This window comes from Parambassis ranga, unplaced genomic scaffold (assembly GCF_900634625.1).
Source record: "Parambassis ranga unplaced genomic scaffold, fParRan2.1 scaffold_21_arrow_ctg1, whole genome shotgun sequence".
Taxonomy (NCBI): Eukaryota; Metazoa; Chordata; class Actinopteri; family Ambassidae; genus Parambassis; species Parambassis ranga.
Window position 1 is genome coordinate 627651 of NW_021144767.1, and position 17246 is coordinate 644896.

Sequence of the window (17246 nt, forward strand, 5' to 3'; positions counted from 1 at the left end):
CGAAAGGGACATTTGCAATTTATTTATTTATTTATTTATATTTCATGCTGTATTTATTTCATCCCTAATATGCAAATCTCCTCTTAAGATACAAATCATAAAGTACACAGTCCTTCTCTGGATAACTACAAACTTCACTACATCCAGTGGTAAAATTGATGTGGCCACACTTGTGTGAAACCAGCCTGTCCAGTTAGGATCAACACTGACTGTGGATCAGTTTCAGCTGCTGTTGTGCAAATGGAGCAGACAACAGGTGGAAATGAGAGGCAGTGATCAAGACAGCCCTATAAAGGAGGTCACACATGGCTCGTTGGTCTAGGGGTATGATTCTCGCTTAGGGTGCGAGAGGTCCCGGGTTCAAATCCTGGACGAGCCCTGATGTTTAACTGTATTCCATTGGAGACCAACTCCTTGTTGTTGACACTTTTCAGTTCCTCTCTAACTACCACACAGCTTTACAAAGCTAACAAAGTTCTATTCAGACTCATCCCAATCCAGAGCAGTTGTTCCACAGTAACACCTGCAGGAGGACGTCATCACCCAGTATGTGACCTGCACTGTGAGCTGTAAGGTCTTATACAGACAGGTTGTGTCTGTCCTCATCAAGTCCAATCAGTATCATCAAAGACAGCTGGACTCAGATGAAGGTGTAGAACCATCTGAAGGACGATCAGAAGAAATGGACGCACCTGAGTTCAATATATGAGAGTCACAGCAAAGGCTCTGATACTTAGGACCATGTCATATTTCACTTTGTCTTTTTAATACATCTGCAAACATGTCAACAACTCTGTGTGTTTCTGTCAGTATGGGGAGCTGTGTGGACATTAATGAGGAAAAATGAACTTCAATGATTTTAGCAAATGGCTGCAATATAACAAAGTGAAACATTTAAGGGGGTCTGAATACTTCCAGCACCCACTGTACACATAACAAATGAATGTGACTGAAACAACAGCTCTGTGTGTAATATAAATATACAAACTAATGTGATTTGATCAGAACATTTTAAAAGACAGTGATGATCTGTTCTTATTGTCTAAACAGGAACAGTTGAAGCACAGCTTGCAGCCCCTGTATCTCAGGCTTCTCAGCTTCTCTTCAGATGTTTGGACGTTTCTGCTGGAACCTCTCATTTAATGACTCACATTTAGAACTTCTGACTTTATGTGGAGGAGGGATTGATTTTGGAATGAGGAGGCTGCAGCCTGCGATTCCACCACTAGATGTCAGCATTGCACAGCATTGGTGGTTCAGTTCAGATTGAGAGAATGCAAAGAGTGCGTGAAGCTGTCATCAAAGCAAAAGCTGGCTGCTTGGAAGAATGTCAAACATCAAACATATTCTGCTTGGTTTAACACTGTTTGTTCACTACATCATTCCACATGTGTTCCTTCATAGCTCTGATGTCTTCAGGATGAATCTACAATGTAGAAAGTCATAAAAACAAAGACAAACCACTGAGTGACTTTTGACTGGTACATTTAAAATGTTATCATATGTCCTAACCAGCAGGGGGAGCACTGATCATAAACTCTGTGTCTCACATGTTATTGTCATGTGTTTTTATGGAAGATGATGCTGACTGTTGTTTTCTTGCTTCTCACTGTAAACAGCAGCTTGAACTGCAGCTGCTCTGCCTGACAGCTGCTGTACGAACAGATCACTGTTGTTGAAGTAAAACAGTGTTTTAGTGTAACAGATTAATTTAATACATTTGGAATGAGGCTGTAACATGACAAAATGTGTGAAGCGCTGTGATACTTTCGGATGCACTGTACACCAGGGAATGGAAGACAATGAGACACATTAGGGCAGAGGGGGTGATCGTCGGGAGGAGGGGGCACACAAAGGGAGAGGAAGACAACACACCTGAAACGAGAGGGAAGTCAATGCTCACAAAATAAAACAGGAAATAACAAAAACTTTCAAAATAAGACCTGGCTCAGAGACGGATCCTGACACTGAGCTTGAGTGACCTCCATTCTTATATCTCAAAAGAACACACAAGACATGTGATATTTATTTATAACGTGCGTGAACATTGGGAGGAGAATATTCCCTTCTTTCATTGGGGGGTTTGTTTATATGAGCTTGCACATATTACTCGTAATATCACCATGGCTCAACCAGTTTAAGATATCACAGAGTAAAATATATTACACATATATATAAAACACATGAAAAAAATATGCTTCATATTATAATAATAATAATAATAATGTCAAAATAGACTGAGGACTCAACAGAAGGGTTTCTGCTTCTGCTCAGTATACCTTATAACAGCCACAACAACTTCAGTTGGTATGCCAGCCCGGACGACATCGACCTACAATAAATAGCAAAAACAATTATTTTAGTGAGTGAAAATACATTTTTGATTGTGTTATATCTCTGAAAGTTGCATTGTACTTTCTGTCAATACCGACCGAAGTGAATTGTAATTAAAATTAAGTTTATGAATTTTTACAAACCTGGACGCCTCCCTGGGGAGGTGTTCCGGGCATGTCCCACTGGGAGCAGGCCCCGGGGAAGCGCCAGGATGCGGTGGAGAGACTATGTCTCTCGGCTGGCCTGGGAACGCCTCGGGATTCCCCCAGAGGAGCTGGAGGAAGTGTCTGGTGAGAGGGAAGTCTGGGTGTCCCTGCTTAGACTGCTGCCCCCTCGACCCGGCCTCGGATAAGCGGTTGAAGATGGATGGATGGATGGAATTTTTACAAACGCAGACTGATGCTTCCCTTGTGTGGTCTTTGCTCTTGTCCTTGTCAGTATCCTAATTTCTTTCGTCCTTTTGATCAAAGTGGTCTTAGTTTTCCTGCCAGTACAGGGGTTTGCTCTTTCTGGCTTTGCCCAGCCCTCCTGAGACTGTTACATCTGTATTATAACACATGATGTGCTCCCTGTGTCTTCCCTGTAAAGACCCATACCAATCTCTCTGACAAATGCCGCTGGCCTCCATGCCTCTGCTTTTTCAGAACAGAATGTTTTATGATCCAAACCATCTCTCCAAGTGGCAGTTAGTGCCTCTTGTTATGGTTGTGTTCATCATTTTCTTCCTGAACTAGGGGTGTCTCATCAGTGTGTCTTCCCTGTCTAGAATTCTGTTTGTTTTATTAGTTCCTCCAAGGTCTCAAGATTAGTCTGGACACAACTGGTGTCTGTTTGATAGCAGTCTCTCTGAAACATGTTGCTGGTCTTCCATGTAAGGGTTCAAGAGCTTCACCTCATGGGTAAATGGTAACACCTGTGGCATATTCTGCTTGGCCTCCTTAAGAGGTGCTTAGTGCTCTGGAGATGAACACTCCATCTGCTGTCATATATAGCTGTGTAGCTTTTGGCATATTCTGCTGTGATATCATCACCAAACATCTTAGCATCACTCTCAACAATACTGGATACTTTTTTAGACTGTGGCCAAGCTTCAGTGCTGAAGACTTGGGTTTGATATGTGTTGGTTTTGGGGTCGTATCCTGCTGCCTTCTTCACTGCAGATATAACATGTGGGAAGGTTTTAGGAATGAAGAACTCCTCCACTTTCTTTAGTGGTGTAACACTTTGAGCTACAACTTGGCTCATAGTCCTCATTATAGTTCCCTTTATATTTTAGTTAATTGAAAATATATTGTCCAAACTGCAGAATGCATTTATCATTCTGAACATTTGACACTTCATCATAGTTCATGTGTGTTAATATTTCCTGCAGGCCTTCACTCATCTCAAAGTGACGGTTGTCAGAGATGGGCAAGGTTCGGATTCCACCCTCTGAACCTTCCACATCTCATAAATCATTTTAAAGATTTCTGGAAATTCATTCTGTGCAAATCTGTGACTATACAGCCACTGGCACTGTTTTAGGGTTGTCCTGTTGGTCCTGGACTTAAACAGGTTGCATTTCATACAAATTGTTATTAAAATATGACTTTCACACTCTTCCCTGAGAATGTAAAAGTACCAAGTGTGTACCAAGTGTGTACTAAGTACAAAAGGCAACACTTCAACAAGGGTGCTACTGAGCTGTATAGTTCAAAGAAATGTCAGCCTCCTACCTGTGTGGCTTTCCTGAACAGATCCCAACTAATTATGACAAGGACATTTTTAACCCTTGTTCAGCACACCTGTTGTGTTAGCGACACAAACTGGCGGCTTTCATAAAAGTGCAATAAAAAAGTTATACAGTGGGTACGGAAAGAATTCGGAATTCTTTTGCTCTTTCTTTATATTGCAGCCATTTGCTATAATCATTTAAGTTCATTAATGTACACACAGCACTCCATATTGACAGAAAAACACAGAATTTATTTACTTGACTTTGACTATGGGCGTATACTGTAGTTTATCTCAAACTCGTATTTCACCTTAAATCACCTGATTGTTTGCTGTGTTACCAGCTCTGTCTCTGTTGAATTAGACTGTTTTGTCTTCCCATGTTGTGACATGTCCCCATGGTCCATATGCAAACCTACACCCTTGGGCTATGGGGAAAAGTCTGAATCCCATGTGTGCATGACAAAGTAAATGTTTGGACTAGGCCCTTTGGATTGTTTTTGTACTCTGAATGTCAGCTTGCACATTGTTAAGATAACAACAAATTTACTATCATTGACACTACTGATCCCACACCCATTTTGACACCAGGTTAAAAAAACACCTGATGCATGGATCACTGCCTGATGCTTGATAACGTGAATGTTTGTCTATGTACAGATGAACACTGTACAGTGAGAACAGTAGCAGCTTGATAACCCCTTCACAGTGTGCACGCTTAACTGAAACACTAAGAGGCCAGGAAACCAGAAAAGTGTATGTATCAGGGGTGGAACAGTTCAGTTTGTGTCAGGGTTCTGAGGTCATGGTTTTCGGTTTCATTCATTTTTCATTGCTGAGTTTTATTTCTACTTGTTTAACACTGTAGAAATAAAATAAATCAGCATAGAATATACAGCCATCCAACATTCATGATACCTATCTTATTTTCACGGCAGCATGTCATTTCTGTCTATGCATGGTTGTGCGTTTACAATTCACTGCTGCTGTCTGCGCACAGAGGCCCGATGCGCCTACACACTGTCGGGGTGAAATATATAGGAAACCGGAAGTTACCCGAATGAACTTGGTCCTTTCAAAATTAAATACTTTTCAAAATAAAAGTATGCTAAGTATTAAGCCTTAGGGGCAACACACTTATATTGATTGATTCGGTATGAGCTTTGGCACACACAAATTCACAGTCTTCTGGTGTAATATCCATTTCTAGGTCTTGGCTCCATGCAATTCCTTTATGGCTAGAATTTTCAGTTGAATTGGACACCAGCAGGTTATATATCTCTGATATAGCACCTTTGCTCAAGCTGTTTTTAGACATGATTCTTTCCAAATTGCTTAGCGAGGATCTAATCAACCAATGATTCTGACATTTTCTGATGAAGCTTCTAAGCTGTAAAAGTTTAAAGTTTAAGTTTTTATCTATATTATATTTTCTTCCTATTTCTTCCAGTGACATCATATTATTTGTTATGGCTTTCATGTTGCTTAAAAACCATGCCATCAAAACGGGGCTCCGCTTCTATGACTCACACATGCCAAAAATTACTAGTAATAGTCACATCCAGTGGTCATTTCTCTTACCATACTTCACCTGCAAACCTCATCGCTGTTCAAATATGAATTTGAAGATCAAAACTCCAGCCTTCCCCCTCACCTGGGGTTAGTACCGCTATACCTGTGGCGCTCACAGGCCACCTGGCGGAGGATGTGGCCGAGAAGACGCGGTAAGCATGGAGGTAAAAATGGTAAAAATGGTAAAAATGAGTGCAGTGGAGGTCTGCCAACAGGATAATTCCTCGCAGATGTGACATATGGCCAGACCTACAGTGGATTGTACCCCTATACCCCAGCAGACCGCACACGGCGACACGCCACCTGCCGGAGGTAGCGCTGCTGCTCAGGAATCACAGGAGCAGCCGCGGTGTGGATCATGGATGTCTCCGGAAGCTGGAGTGCAGTACTGCACTGGGCCGCGAGGAGCAGACTCTCCACTTTGGCCTCCTCAATGTTTGATCGCCAGCTAACAACACCTTCATCCTCAATGATTTCTTTACTTCACAACAGTTTCTGTCAGAAACCTGGCTTCATGTCCATGAGTGCACCCCATTCTCCGAGCTCTTACCCCCAGATTGTGTGTACCTAAACTCACCACGAACCACCGGCAGGTGTGGACGACCAGCCTCTGTTTTTAAATCTATGCCACCAAGTAGTAACAAACCCATCCTCCAGCTTTGAACTACAGACATTTGTATTAAATACTGATGCACCAGCGCTGTGCGCTTTAGTCTATCGCATTCCAGAATTTAATAAGACTGTTAACGCTGAACTATGACCGCTTTTTAATAGCTTATGATTTTAATGTCCACATATGCTGCGATTCCAACTAATTGGCCAAAGATTAATCTGGTCAATCGGTGGTTGGAGCAACGCACGAGAAGGGACACACACTTGATCTTGTGTTGTCATTTAGATTAAATATAAGCATACGGGAAATCTCTGATACTGGCATCTTGGATCACTTTGCGGTGCTGTTCTCTGTCACACTGCCCGAAGCTTTTGATAAACTGTGCACCCCAGCTAAACAACCTGACTGCCTCTCGATTCGCAGATGCTTTTAATGACTCACTTCTTCACACAAGCCACCTTGGTGAGTTAAATGTAAACCAGTGGATCGCTGTCGATATGCTATGATTTACTGGACAAAATAGCTCCATTCAGAAGTAAAAGTCCCAAACCAGCATTCGACTCATGGCTGAATGAAACCACACGAGCAGAGAGGAGATGGAAAAAAAGGCTGTCTGCAAGTGTCCCTCGAAATGCTAAGAAATAGTCTCGCTGAATATCAGAAAGCTGTTAAAGCTGCTAAATCACAGTTTTTATCCAATCTTGTATCAGTCCTAAACCACATTCTACCTCACCTTTAAAGAGGTGTTCCCGAACCGAGTTCGAGTTTAGACCAATCTCTAAACTCCCATTCCTGTCACACAAAAATATTTCAATCTGGTTTTAAAGCTCAGCACAGAAACGGCACCAGGCTCATCACCCGAGGTGACAGAGCCTTAGCAGTGGCAGGCCCATGGCTGTGGAACAGTCTGCCTCTTCAAGGCAGATCTGCTCGATCTGTAGAAGAGTTTAAAAGCAGACTCAAAACTCATTTGTTTTCCTTGTCTTTTAACACTGAATAGGCAGCTCACCCTGGCTTTTATCACTATCTCTTATGTGTTTTATCATGTATTTTGTTATTAGGGCCCGAGCACCGAATGGTGCAAGAGCCCTATTGAAACCCTTAGGATTATTATTAGGGCCTGAGCACCGAATGGTGCAAGAGCCCTATTGAAACCCTTAGGATTATTATTTTTAGGGCCTGAGCACCGAATGGTGCAAGAGCCCTATTGAAACCCTTAGGATTATTATTATTTATTTTTTTTTCTTTCCCCCCCTTAGATCGCATTTTTGGGGGCCTTAACATGCCCAAAATCTCACCAAACTTGGTAGAAAAATTCATTCGCCCGAAAAAGTTTGAAACGCACATAGGAAAATGACTCTATAGCGCCCCCAACGCGTAGCCCCTTTGGCCAATTTGACACAGGATTATGAAAATTGGCACACATATGTATCACCCCAAGACGCACAAAAAAGTCTCTTGGACCCCCCCTCCAAACCCAACAGGAAGTCCGCCATTTGAAAGTTTGTGGCCATTTTTGGCGATGTGTGACCCTGCTGCAAAACTTTTCACGCCTCACATACTTCATCGGATTGAGCTGAAAGTCACCGTGTCCACTCAGGACACAATAGGGAATAGACGCATTCCAAAACTCTTACAAAAGTCTGACGGTGTGGCCGGGGCGTGGCCTCAAAGTTTGACCGTTTCAGAGGAAACAGGAAGTCGCTATAACTTCTTCGTTTTCTGTCCGATCTGTACCAAATGTCACATGTATGATCAGAGTCTGACCCTAAACACATCTATACAACAATATTGAGGCTTTGACAGAGCGCCACCTACTGGCTACACCAAATCTTGTGTTTTCATAGGTTTTTCTTCCTGCCCCCCTGGCCTGTTTTGAGTAGGCTCATGAAAATTGGCACACATGTGTATCACCCCAAGATGCATAAAAAAGTCTCTTGGACCCCCCCTCCAAACCCAACAGGAAGTCCGCGATTTTGAAATTTCTATTAATTTTGGCGATTTGTGACCCTGCTACAAAACTTTTCACGCCTCGCATACTTCATCCAATTGAGCTAAAACTCACTGTGTCAACTCAGGACACCATAGGGAATAGACGCATTCCAAAACTCTTACAAAAGTCTGACGGTGGGGTGGGGGCGTGGCCTCAAAGTTGACCATTCGCCATTACAAAGGAACTCCCTGTATTTTTTGCCCTAACGCGTAGCCCCGCTGGCCAGTTTGACACAGGATCATGAAAATTAGCACACATGTGTATCACCCCAAGACGCACAAAAAAGTCTCTTGGACCCCCCCTCCAAACCCAACAGGAAGTCCACAATTTTGATTTTTTTTTTGTAATTTTTGGCGATTTCTGACCCTGCTATAAAACTTTTCACGCCTCGCATACTTCATGCAATTGAGCTGAAACTCACTGTGTCCACCATAGGGAATAGACGCATGCCAAAACTCTTTCAAAAGTATTACCGTGTGGCGGGGGTGTGGCCTCAAAGTTGACCATTCGCCATTGCAACGGAACTCGCTCTATTTTATGCAGTACTACCCATATACTTCATGCAATGTGGACAAAATCTTACACTACTGCTATGGACCTGAGTCTGAACAAACATATATGCTAATAGGATGATACGGTCATAGCACCACCTACTGGTAGCAGGAAAGTTTGGTTGTAAACATGTGTTTGTTGTACAGCTCTGCAAATGAGACGAAAAGAGAGCATAGGACAGGAGAGTATAGGAGACAAGAGCATAGGAGAGAAGACAGCGATGGCCCCGCGGATCGCAAGGTGCGCGAGGGCCCGCAATGCTGCTTGCAGCTTTAATTTTACTTTGATTTTATTAATATGTGATTGACTTTTGTGTACATCACTTTGGTCAATGAAAGTCGTTTTAAATGTGCTTTATAAATACATTTGACTTGACTTGATGTCAGAATTAGTTACACTGGAACTGTTTAAACTGCTGACAGGTATCGCCTTTGTGTTTGTCTTAGAAACATTTACTGAAGGCTGTGGCAACATCTGATATTTATCACATCAGGTCTCATGTTCGGGGGATGACGCGTACACTAATGAACCAAAGCCGCCAGACAACACATATAAACCCGGCGTTCCCTCTTCCAAGACATTCTGCTACCAGCTGCTGTGACTCTTCAGCCTCTTCTGAACATCACAACAAGGTAAAGCTTCATCACTGCATCTCTGATGTACAGAAACGATTTGATCTGCCTCTCTCAAGTGTTTTGTCTCCATACACGTAGAAGGAAAGCTGCAGCTACCCCTCAGTCCACTTAATGTGGAGCTTAACTCATTTTAAATGAATCTCTGTTGATGTCAGTGTTTGTTAGGATGCATTTTGTAATCTGAACATTGCATTGTCCTTTAGATGGCATCAGGTCTTCATTTCGTTGTGCTCGTCTGTGCGATGGGTGTGCTGTGGATCATGCCAAATGTAAGTGACGACTCCACATTTAAACTTGTGTTTTCATGTTTCATGACCAGCTGTAGGACAGCATTAGAGGAAGGGAATCCTGAACTCATTTCTAATGTTCTTTACACCCACAGGTCAGCTCGGCATCAGGTTGGTGAACTTTTCTAAAATGTGACTGATTTAAGGATAACATGTTGGACAGGTTCTGTCCATATATTGTGTTGTTTGTGCTTTAGACAGAAGGCAGATTTCTTGTGTGGATCTTAACTTTACCTCCAGCAGCTTCTGTGTCACATGTTCAGTCAGAGTGGGCTCACTGGAAACAATCATGGCTACAAGCAGAGAGGTCTGTGCAGCTAGCACAGTCAGAAAGACAGAAATCAGAAAAACAGTCAAAGCCTCCCTCAGTTTCTGAAAGGTGTCAGATCATTTACTGCTGCATGAAGAGACTATAGTTAAAGGTGTTGTAGGGTAACACAGCAGCCCTGACATAAATCATGCAGGATGTTGATGTGCTATTGTCATGTTGTAGAAACAATAATTTAATAATTTGTTGCTCTGTATTGTCATCTCTTCTTTAAGGTGGATGCAAATTCTGCCCTTCTGGTTGGAGCTTGCTTCTAGGTCGCTGTTACTTGTTTGACAAAACTGAAAGGGACTGGACGGATGCAGAGGTATTTGGACACCTCTGACACACTGATTGAGGAAGGACAAAACTGAAGGAGGAGAGTTAATACTAAATAAATAAAACTGGAAATCATAGAATTTTCAAAATAAGAAACCCCGAGTCAGAGCAGAGTCCTGATGGATGCAACCACTCATGTTGATCATCCCCCTCAGTTCTTCTTGTCTTGCTCCTCAGCTGTCCTGCCTTTCAAGAGGTGGAAATCTGGCCTCATTCCGAAGCCCTGACGAGTACATCACCCTGCGACAATTTGTCCTGAAAGCCACAGGCAAACATACTACTAGTTGGGTTGGAGGCCATGATGCAGTGAAGGTGAGAGTTTTATCAACAGAATTGCTTTCTGCTGTATTGAATATTTGATCACTATAGGTGTTATATGATCACTACTGTACTGCCTGTATGAATAGAAAAGGGGTACAAAAATAATGGTATTCTTCCAGGAGGGTGTGTGGCTGTGGAGTGATGGTTCAAAGCATGTTTTCACTGCCTGGGGCCAAGGAGAGCCTAATGATGTTGGAGGAGAAGACTGCATGGAGATCAACCGGGGAGGTACAAATGAATCGTGGCTCTCTAAGTTCGATCTCTATTTTTAATTTATAAAACAATATATCATTATTGATCAATGAATACCATGTCCAACTCATCCTAATCATATGGTGATGTGGCACTTAGCCAAGTAGGCTCCCCATAATCTCAAGCCTAATTTATTTGTCCAGTTTATCCAGATGAAAGCGCTACATCTGTTTTACAGACACCATTTCCTTATGCCAGTCATCAAATTTGGTGGATTTCCAGGCCAGTAGCAAACATTTTAGCTGTTCTCAGACAGGCATTCTCACACTTTTCCCTCTTGTTTAAACGCTCTCAAAGTTCACGCCATAGAAAAGTAAGCCCAGTATTATAGAATGAAACCAAAAATCAAAACCTGTTTCCAGTACGCATTCTGTACTGTACAGCAGACACTGCACAGAGGAGATTGACTTATACTAGTCTACAGCCAATCAGGATGCAGAACACAATGCAAAGCGCTAAAAAGGCAAAATAGCACAAAAAAAGGCCATGAAGGGAGCAGGAGAGCAGGGATGGATTTTGGAGTTTGATCCCCTTGATGTTTGGGTGTGCCTGAATCCCTATTGCGATTGTTTCAATTGCGATGTCAAACAGCAGGGGGCACAGTTTGTTCCCTGCCTGCCGCACACCTCTTTGCAACAAGAACAGTCTAGATTTGTTCCCATTTGTGCGAATGGAAGATCTGGGAAAAAGAGAAGGCCACTTTATTGTGTCTTATGAGCATCTAGAGACAGTATGGCTGCACCTTCACCATCTGTGTGGTCTGTGTAAAGGATATTTTTTAGCCGGCACTTTGTCACTTTCTCAGTGTTAGCATCATGTTGTGTTGCTGTCATTGTTTACAGAGCAAAATTACGTCAATGATGCAAGTTGCGCCCTCAAGAGACCCTCTGTTTGTGTCATAAATCCATAACTTTCACTACCTGTTCGGATGCATCTGGCATGAGGACCTTACATCCACAGTGCTGATGTCACTTCCACCAGGATGTCAGGCCTCGATGACATCACTGCTGGAAGACGTATCAACAATTTTGATTCCCTTCATCTTCAATCAATAAATCTATTTCCTTCTCAGCAATCTGTCTCACACGTTTGTGTTGGTAAAGAAAATTTTTTAACACATTCTTACAATCTAATCACAACAGAAATGTTCACATGTTCACCACATTACGTTATGTTACTGTCCTTCATAACAAGTCAAAGGTTCACTTTGACTTATTGCCCAAATTATGATGCGGTATTGAATGCTAAAACTAACGCATGTCATCCAACTAGATACAAGCAAGCAATTTCCCCCTGGGATCAATAAAGTATTTCTGATTCTGATACACAGTTTGGCATCTATAACTAATTTATACCTGTAATATTTCAAATCATATCTTTCACCACCCTCCAAAGCCTGTTATCATGTGCCCTTTACCACATTTATAACACGTGTCTGGGATATTGGGGTTAAATTTATTTAGCTTGAGTTGGTGTTACATATATTCTCATTATCCACTCATACTGAAGTAAAAATAAAATGGGAATTTATTGTTTGTGTTTGAGATTTCAAGCAAATCTTCTGCCAGTCCTCAGATAAAATCACAGAATTTAAGTCCTCACGAGTATTGCGTAGAAATTTGATGTTAACCTCTGACCTACCTTGTCTTAAATCTTCAAATGATGTGAGAATGTTATTATTGAATAAATCTACAGTTTTACTTATTCCTTTGTCTGCATTATGGGAGGCATTATGAAGTGGGGCGGCCCAGTAGTACCATTGGAGGTTTGGGACTTTAAGCCTCCTCCATCATAGTGGGAGATAAAGCATGGAGTCTTGCTCGATTGTTATTCCAAATAAAATTACAAAATATGCTTTTCATCTTTGAGAAAAATGGGTAGGAGATTTGATTCATTATAATTAGCCTCTACTAGATTGTCAACGTAATTCTGATACCCATATAGGTGAAGCTTTTTCTAACTATTTTGAATGGTGTTTGAATGCTTAAGGAAGACCATCGATGATCAGATGAGAACAACCGACACACAGGGAGCCGCATGTGGAGCAAAGTTAATACAATCTAAGACTATTAAAACTGGCAAACCTGGTAAGACAACATCGAAAGGAGAAACAACCGATAAGGACTCACTGGGTAAAAAACAACAGTTCATAAAGTTATTTCAGACTGTAAATCACGCAAGGGTTTTATGGGACCCTAAATTAAAACCAAAGGGCATATTTGGTGGACATATAAATATAAGAAGCATTGCATCTAAAACAGAGCAACTCCAACAGCTACTTGTAAATTCGAACTTGGATTACCTATGCCTTTCAGAAACATGGTTAAAACCTACTACGCCGTCAAGTGTAACTCATATACCTGGATATAATATATATAGAAAGGATAGGCTCAGCTGCAAGGGGGGAGGTGTTTTGACTTATGTTAAGGACAGCATACAGTGTAAATGTTTGGATCTGCCAGAAAATAGCCTGGAGTGTATTGGGGTGAAAATCACACTGTCTCCAGAAATGTCTTTCTTAGTGTTTAACATCTATCGACTGCCTTCAGCTAAAGAAAACTTCTTCGACGACCTTGAGAACATGATCAAATTACATAATGCCAAGGAAATTATTTTAACAGGAGATTTCAATTTGAATTGGCTAGATAAAACCCGTAGGAAAAAACTCAAAGATATTGCTGGTAAATTTGACTCAGATGATTAGCACCCCAACCAGAATAACTGGCAGCTCGCGAACATTATTGGACCTAATCTTTGCTAAGAAGCCAGACCGGGTAATTAAAACCTATAATTTAGTCTCTGGTTTATCTGACCATAATCTGACCCTCATAGTCCGAAAACTGTCTACATTACGACAAAAGAAAGCAAATAGATCTAATAGAGATAACGCAAACTTGTTCATACCAAAGAAAAATATGATATTTCTGGAAAATGAATTGAAACAGATAAATTGGGACGACAGACTTCAAGACGTCAAGTGTGAAGAGATAGCCAATGGACTGATAATGACAATCAAGCAAATTTTAACAAAATATTCCAAAACATCATCGAACAAGCATAATAAAAAACAAACCCTTCCATGGTTCAATGAATTTCTGTGGCAGCTGATGAAACAGTGGGACACCGCATTGAAGAAATCCCTGAAATCTGGGACAAGCACTGACCGTTTACTATTCAAAGGTCTGCGAAACAAAGTAACATCAGAACTTCGAAAAGCAAAAGCTAACTTCTTTCTAAATATAATCAAAGAAGCCAGAGGAAACAATACCATGTTATGGGAAAACATCAACAAACTTATAGGTAGAGAGCAGCAAAAAAATGAAATCACCCAAATAAAACACAAAGGAAAATTATACACAGAGAAACTGGATATAGCCAACACATTCAATAGCTATTTTATCAATTCAGTTATTGAACTTAGCTACATATTTACATCAACACATCACTGGAAACATGCTAATATACATCACCAGGAACTGAACCTTGTCCCCACTAATGAACTGAAGGTAAATAAAATACTCTCCAGCCTATCAAACTCTAAAAGTAAAGATATCTACGGACTGGATTCTGCTCTCCTTAAGAGGAATCGACAATATCTCATTACGCCAATAACAAAATTAATAAATGCCTCTATTACACAGAATATCTTCCCAGACTCCTTGAAACATGCAGTAGTTACTCCCATCCATAAATCGGATGATAGGCTAAAAATATCGAACTATAGGCCTATTAGTATACTGCCAGCATTATCAAAGGCAATAGAGAAAGTGGTGACTGAGCAACTGGTAACACATCTAGAAATATATGACATACTACATCCCATGCAATTTGGATTCAGGAAGAATCATTCAACAGAAACAGCTTGTTGCTATTTAATTGAAAATATAAAACAGTCATTAGATAAGGGGGTGTAGTGGGAGCCATTTTTCTTGATTTGCGTAAAGCATTTGACACAGTGAACCATGAACAACTTTATTGTAAACTCAACAAAGCTAGCATGTCCGCAAACACCATACAATGGTTAAAATCCTACTTATCTGACCGTACACAGTGTGTTAAAATAAATGAAACCAAATTAACACCAAGATCATGTCAGACAGGTCTCCCACAGGGATCACATTTAGGACCAGTACTCTTCACAATATATATTAATGATCTACCATCAGTATGTGACAATGTTAATATACAAATGTATGCTGATGATACAATAATCTATGCAAATGGGAGAAATGGTATAGAAGTTGCTGCAAAGTTAACATCTGCTATGGAAAAGGTAGACCAGTGGCTCCGAGACTCCTGCTTGACACTGAATATTGGGAAAACAGCACTAATGTACTTCACAACCAAAAACAAAATGGAAAATTATCCCAATGTAACAATAAACGGAGAAAATATCCAAAATGTCACTGAATATAAATACCTAGGACTCATACTGGACTTAATTTTAGAAAGCACATAAAAAAGATATCAAAAACCCAATCAAAATACAATTTGGCTACCTTCAAACATATAAGAAATTCGCTCTCAACACAGGCAGCTGAATGCTTCTTTAATGCAATGATTTTGCCGCATTTCTCCTATTGCATCACAAGCTGGGCACAAGCAAAAAAAACAAATTTAAAAATAATGGAGTCTCTGTACAAACAGGCTCTCAAAACTCTTGATAAAAAACCTCTACAGTATCACCATTGTCACATACTGAGCAAATATAAGATGTTAAACTTTGAAAACTGCATTATGTTTTCGCACATGCAATTGGTTTTTAAGATTGTTCACAATAAAGCCCCTCCTCCTCTCAAAGAATATGTACACCGAACTGCAGAAACATCAATTAGAATAACACGGAGTGGCTCGAGAGGGCAATGCAAAATTCCTGCTTTTTCCTATAAGGCCATTAATTGGTAGAATAAACTCCCCAACCATTTGTTGAGCAAAAATGATTTTATTACTTTCTCGAGAGAAGCAAAATCCTGGCTTTTAGAAAACCAGCGTTGTACACACTGATGCTATTATTTTAATATTGATAGTACTTGTATACATTCTATTAACTGTTGTATTGTGTATGCCTTTGTATAGAAGTGTTCTTAGCTGTTTTTTATGTATATACATACAGATGTTCTTAAATATGGGAGATTTAAGCTGAACAGTGTGATGGGGATGGCCTAAAAGGTTTGGTGGGTGGAGGTGGTTCAAGCATCTGAGAGCAAATAAGTCACATGTAACTTTAACTGCTGTTGTGCGTATTGTGTACATGTAAATAACCAAAACCATGACGGAATGTCTGTCAAGATGGAAACAATGCAAGCTAAATAAACTATGCAATTAAGAAGTGAGGAGTACATTCTGTCTCATTCACTTCAGTCAGTGAATGAGACAGAATGTACTAAGATCTGTTAAACTGAGGAGAATTTCATGACTAATCGAGTGGAAGATGCAAAATACATACATCTGCAGTTGGAGAACGGGAGCAGGAGGGTGCAGCATCCATTCTCTGCAACTGTGTTGGTGGTGGAGGCGTCAGGGCCGTCTGAGAGCAGAGCATTTCAACTTTATGACTACTGAAAGACCACCTGAGTGAACATTGGCATATCATAACATATTACAACAGAAGAAGCATTAATCACTTCTTGACTTTAAATAGGGACACTGACATAAGAACATTTACCTGTGCAGCAGGAGAGTCTCTGGCTGCGACCTCTGGTGGTCCAGGATCTGCCAGGTCCAGCCGCCTCCAGCGCACCTTTTGGGCCTGGGACCTCTTCCCCTTCCGCGGCATTGTCCTGTGAAGAAGGTAGGCAGAGTTGTGTGTATATGTATGTATAGCTATGTGTTATTTATATAGAATATGTGTGTGTGTGTAGGTGTTAATGTGTTTAATGTTATTTATATAGAATATGTGTCTGTAGGTGTATCCAGCGTCGATCTGAAGAGTTTTCCAAAGAGCTGAAAGGAAGAAAAAAAAAATCTGTCAGGGCGCGGTTACATTTCTATTCTAACAATATAAAAAGCACTACTGTTTCTATTACAGCTGAAGGTTTCCAACCATGTACAGAATCATTGTATCACTGAATTACATACAAAATAACAGTTGTGGCTGTGTTAGTAACGTTGTAGATGACTGGCTCAGAAAATGCTGCAGTATAGTAGTACACACAGTATCTGTGAAGAGGACACAGAAAATCAACACATGCATTGTGTTTACTGTCACTTCTTGTATATGCTGCTCACACAACCCAATGACTCCATGGGTATTAATAAAGGTTATGTGAATGCACGACACTGTGATAAATTGTTCAGTTTTAAATGACAGTAGCTCTGGTGCTTTAAC

The 17246-nt window shown here is 40.8% G+C and overlaps 1 protein-coding gene across 1 annotated transcript; it reads left to right on the forward strand.

The window, feature by feature from the left end:
• The first annotated feature begins 9370 nt into the window (after positions 1–9370).
• LOC114429817 (galactose-specific lectin nattectin-like) lies at positions 9371–11978 on the forward strand. Its single transcript, XM_028398455.1, has 7 exons — positions 9371–9409; positions 9616–9681; positions 9795–9810; positions 10243–10334; positions 10523–10657; positions 10786–10887; positions 11754–11978. The coding sequence occupies exons 2-7, from the start codon at positions 9616–9618 to the stop codon at positions 11826–11828; spliced, it is 486 nt and encodes a 161-aa protein (XP_028254256.1). The 5' UTR covers positions 9371–9409; the 3' UTR covers positions 11829–11978.
• Positions 11979–17246: the final 5268 nt, after the last annotated feature.

Bases quoted from the DNA above. Each gene is read 5' to 3' on its own strand.
- LOC114429817 (XM_028398455.1), top strand. From the start codon at position 9,616: ATGGCATCAGGTCTTCATTTCGTTGTGCTCGTCTGTGCGATGGGTGTG. The intron at 10,658-10,785 runs GTGAGAGTTTTA...GTATTCTTCCAG, and splicing joins GAGGCCATGATGCAGTGAAG to GAGGGTGTGTGGCTGTGGAG. The intron at 10,888-11,753 runs CGGGGAGGTACA...TTGCTGTCATTG, and splicing joins AAGACTGCATGGAGATCAAC to TTTACAGAGCAAAATTACGT.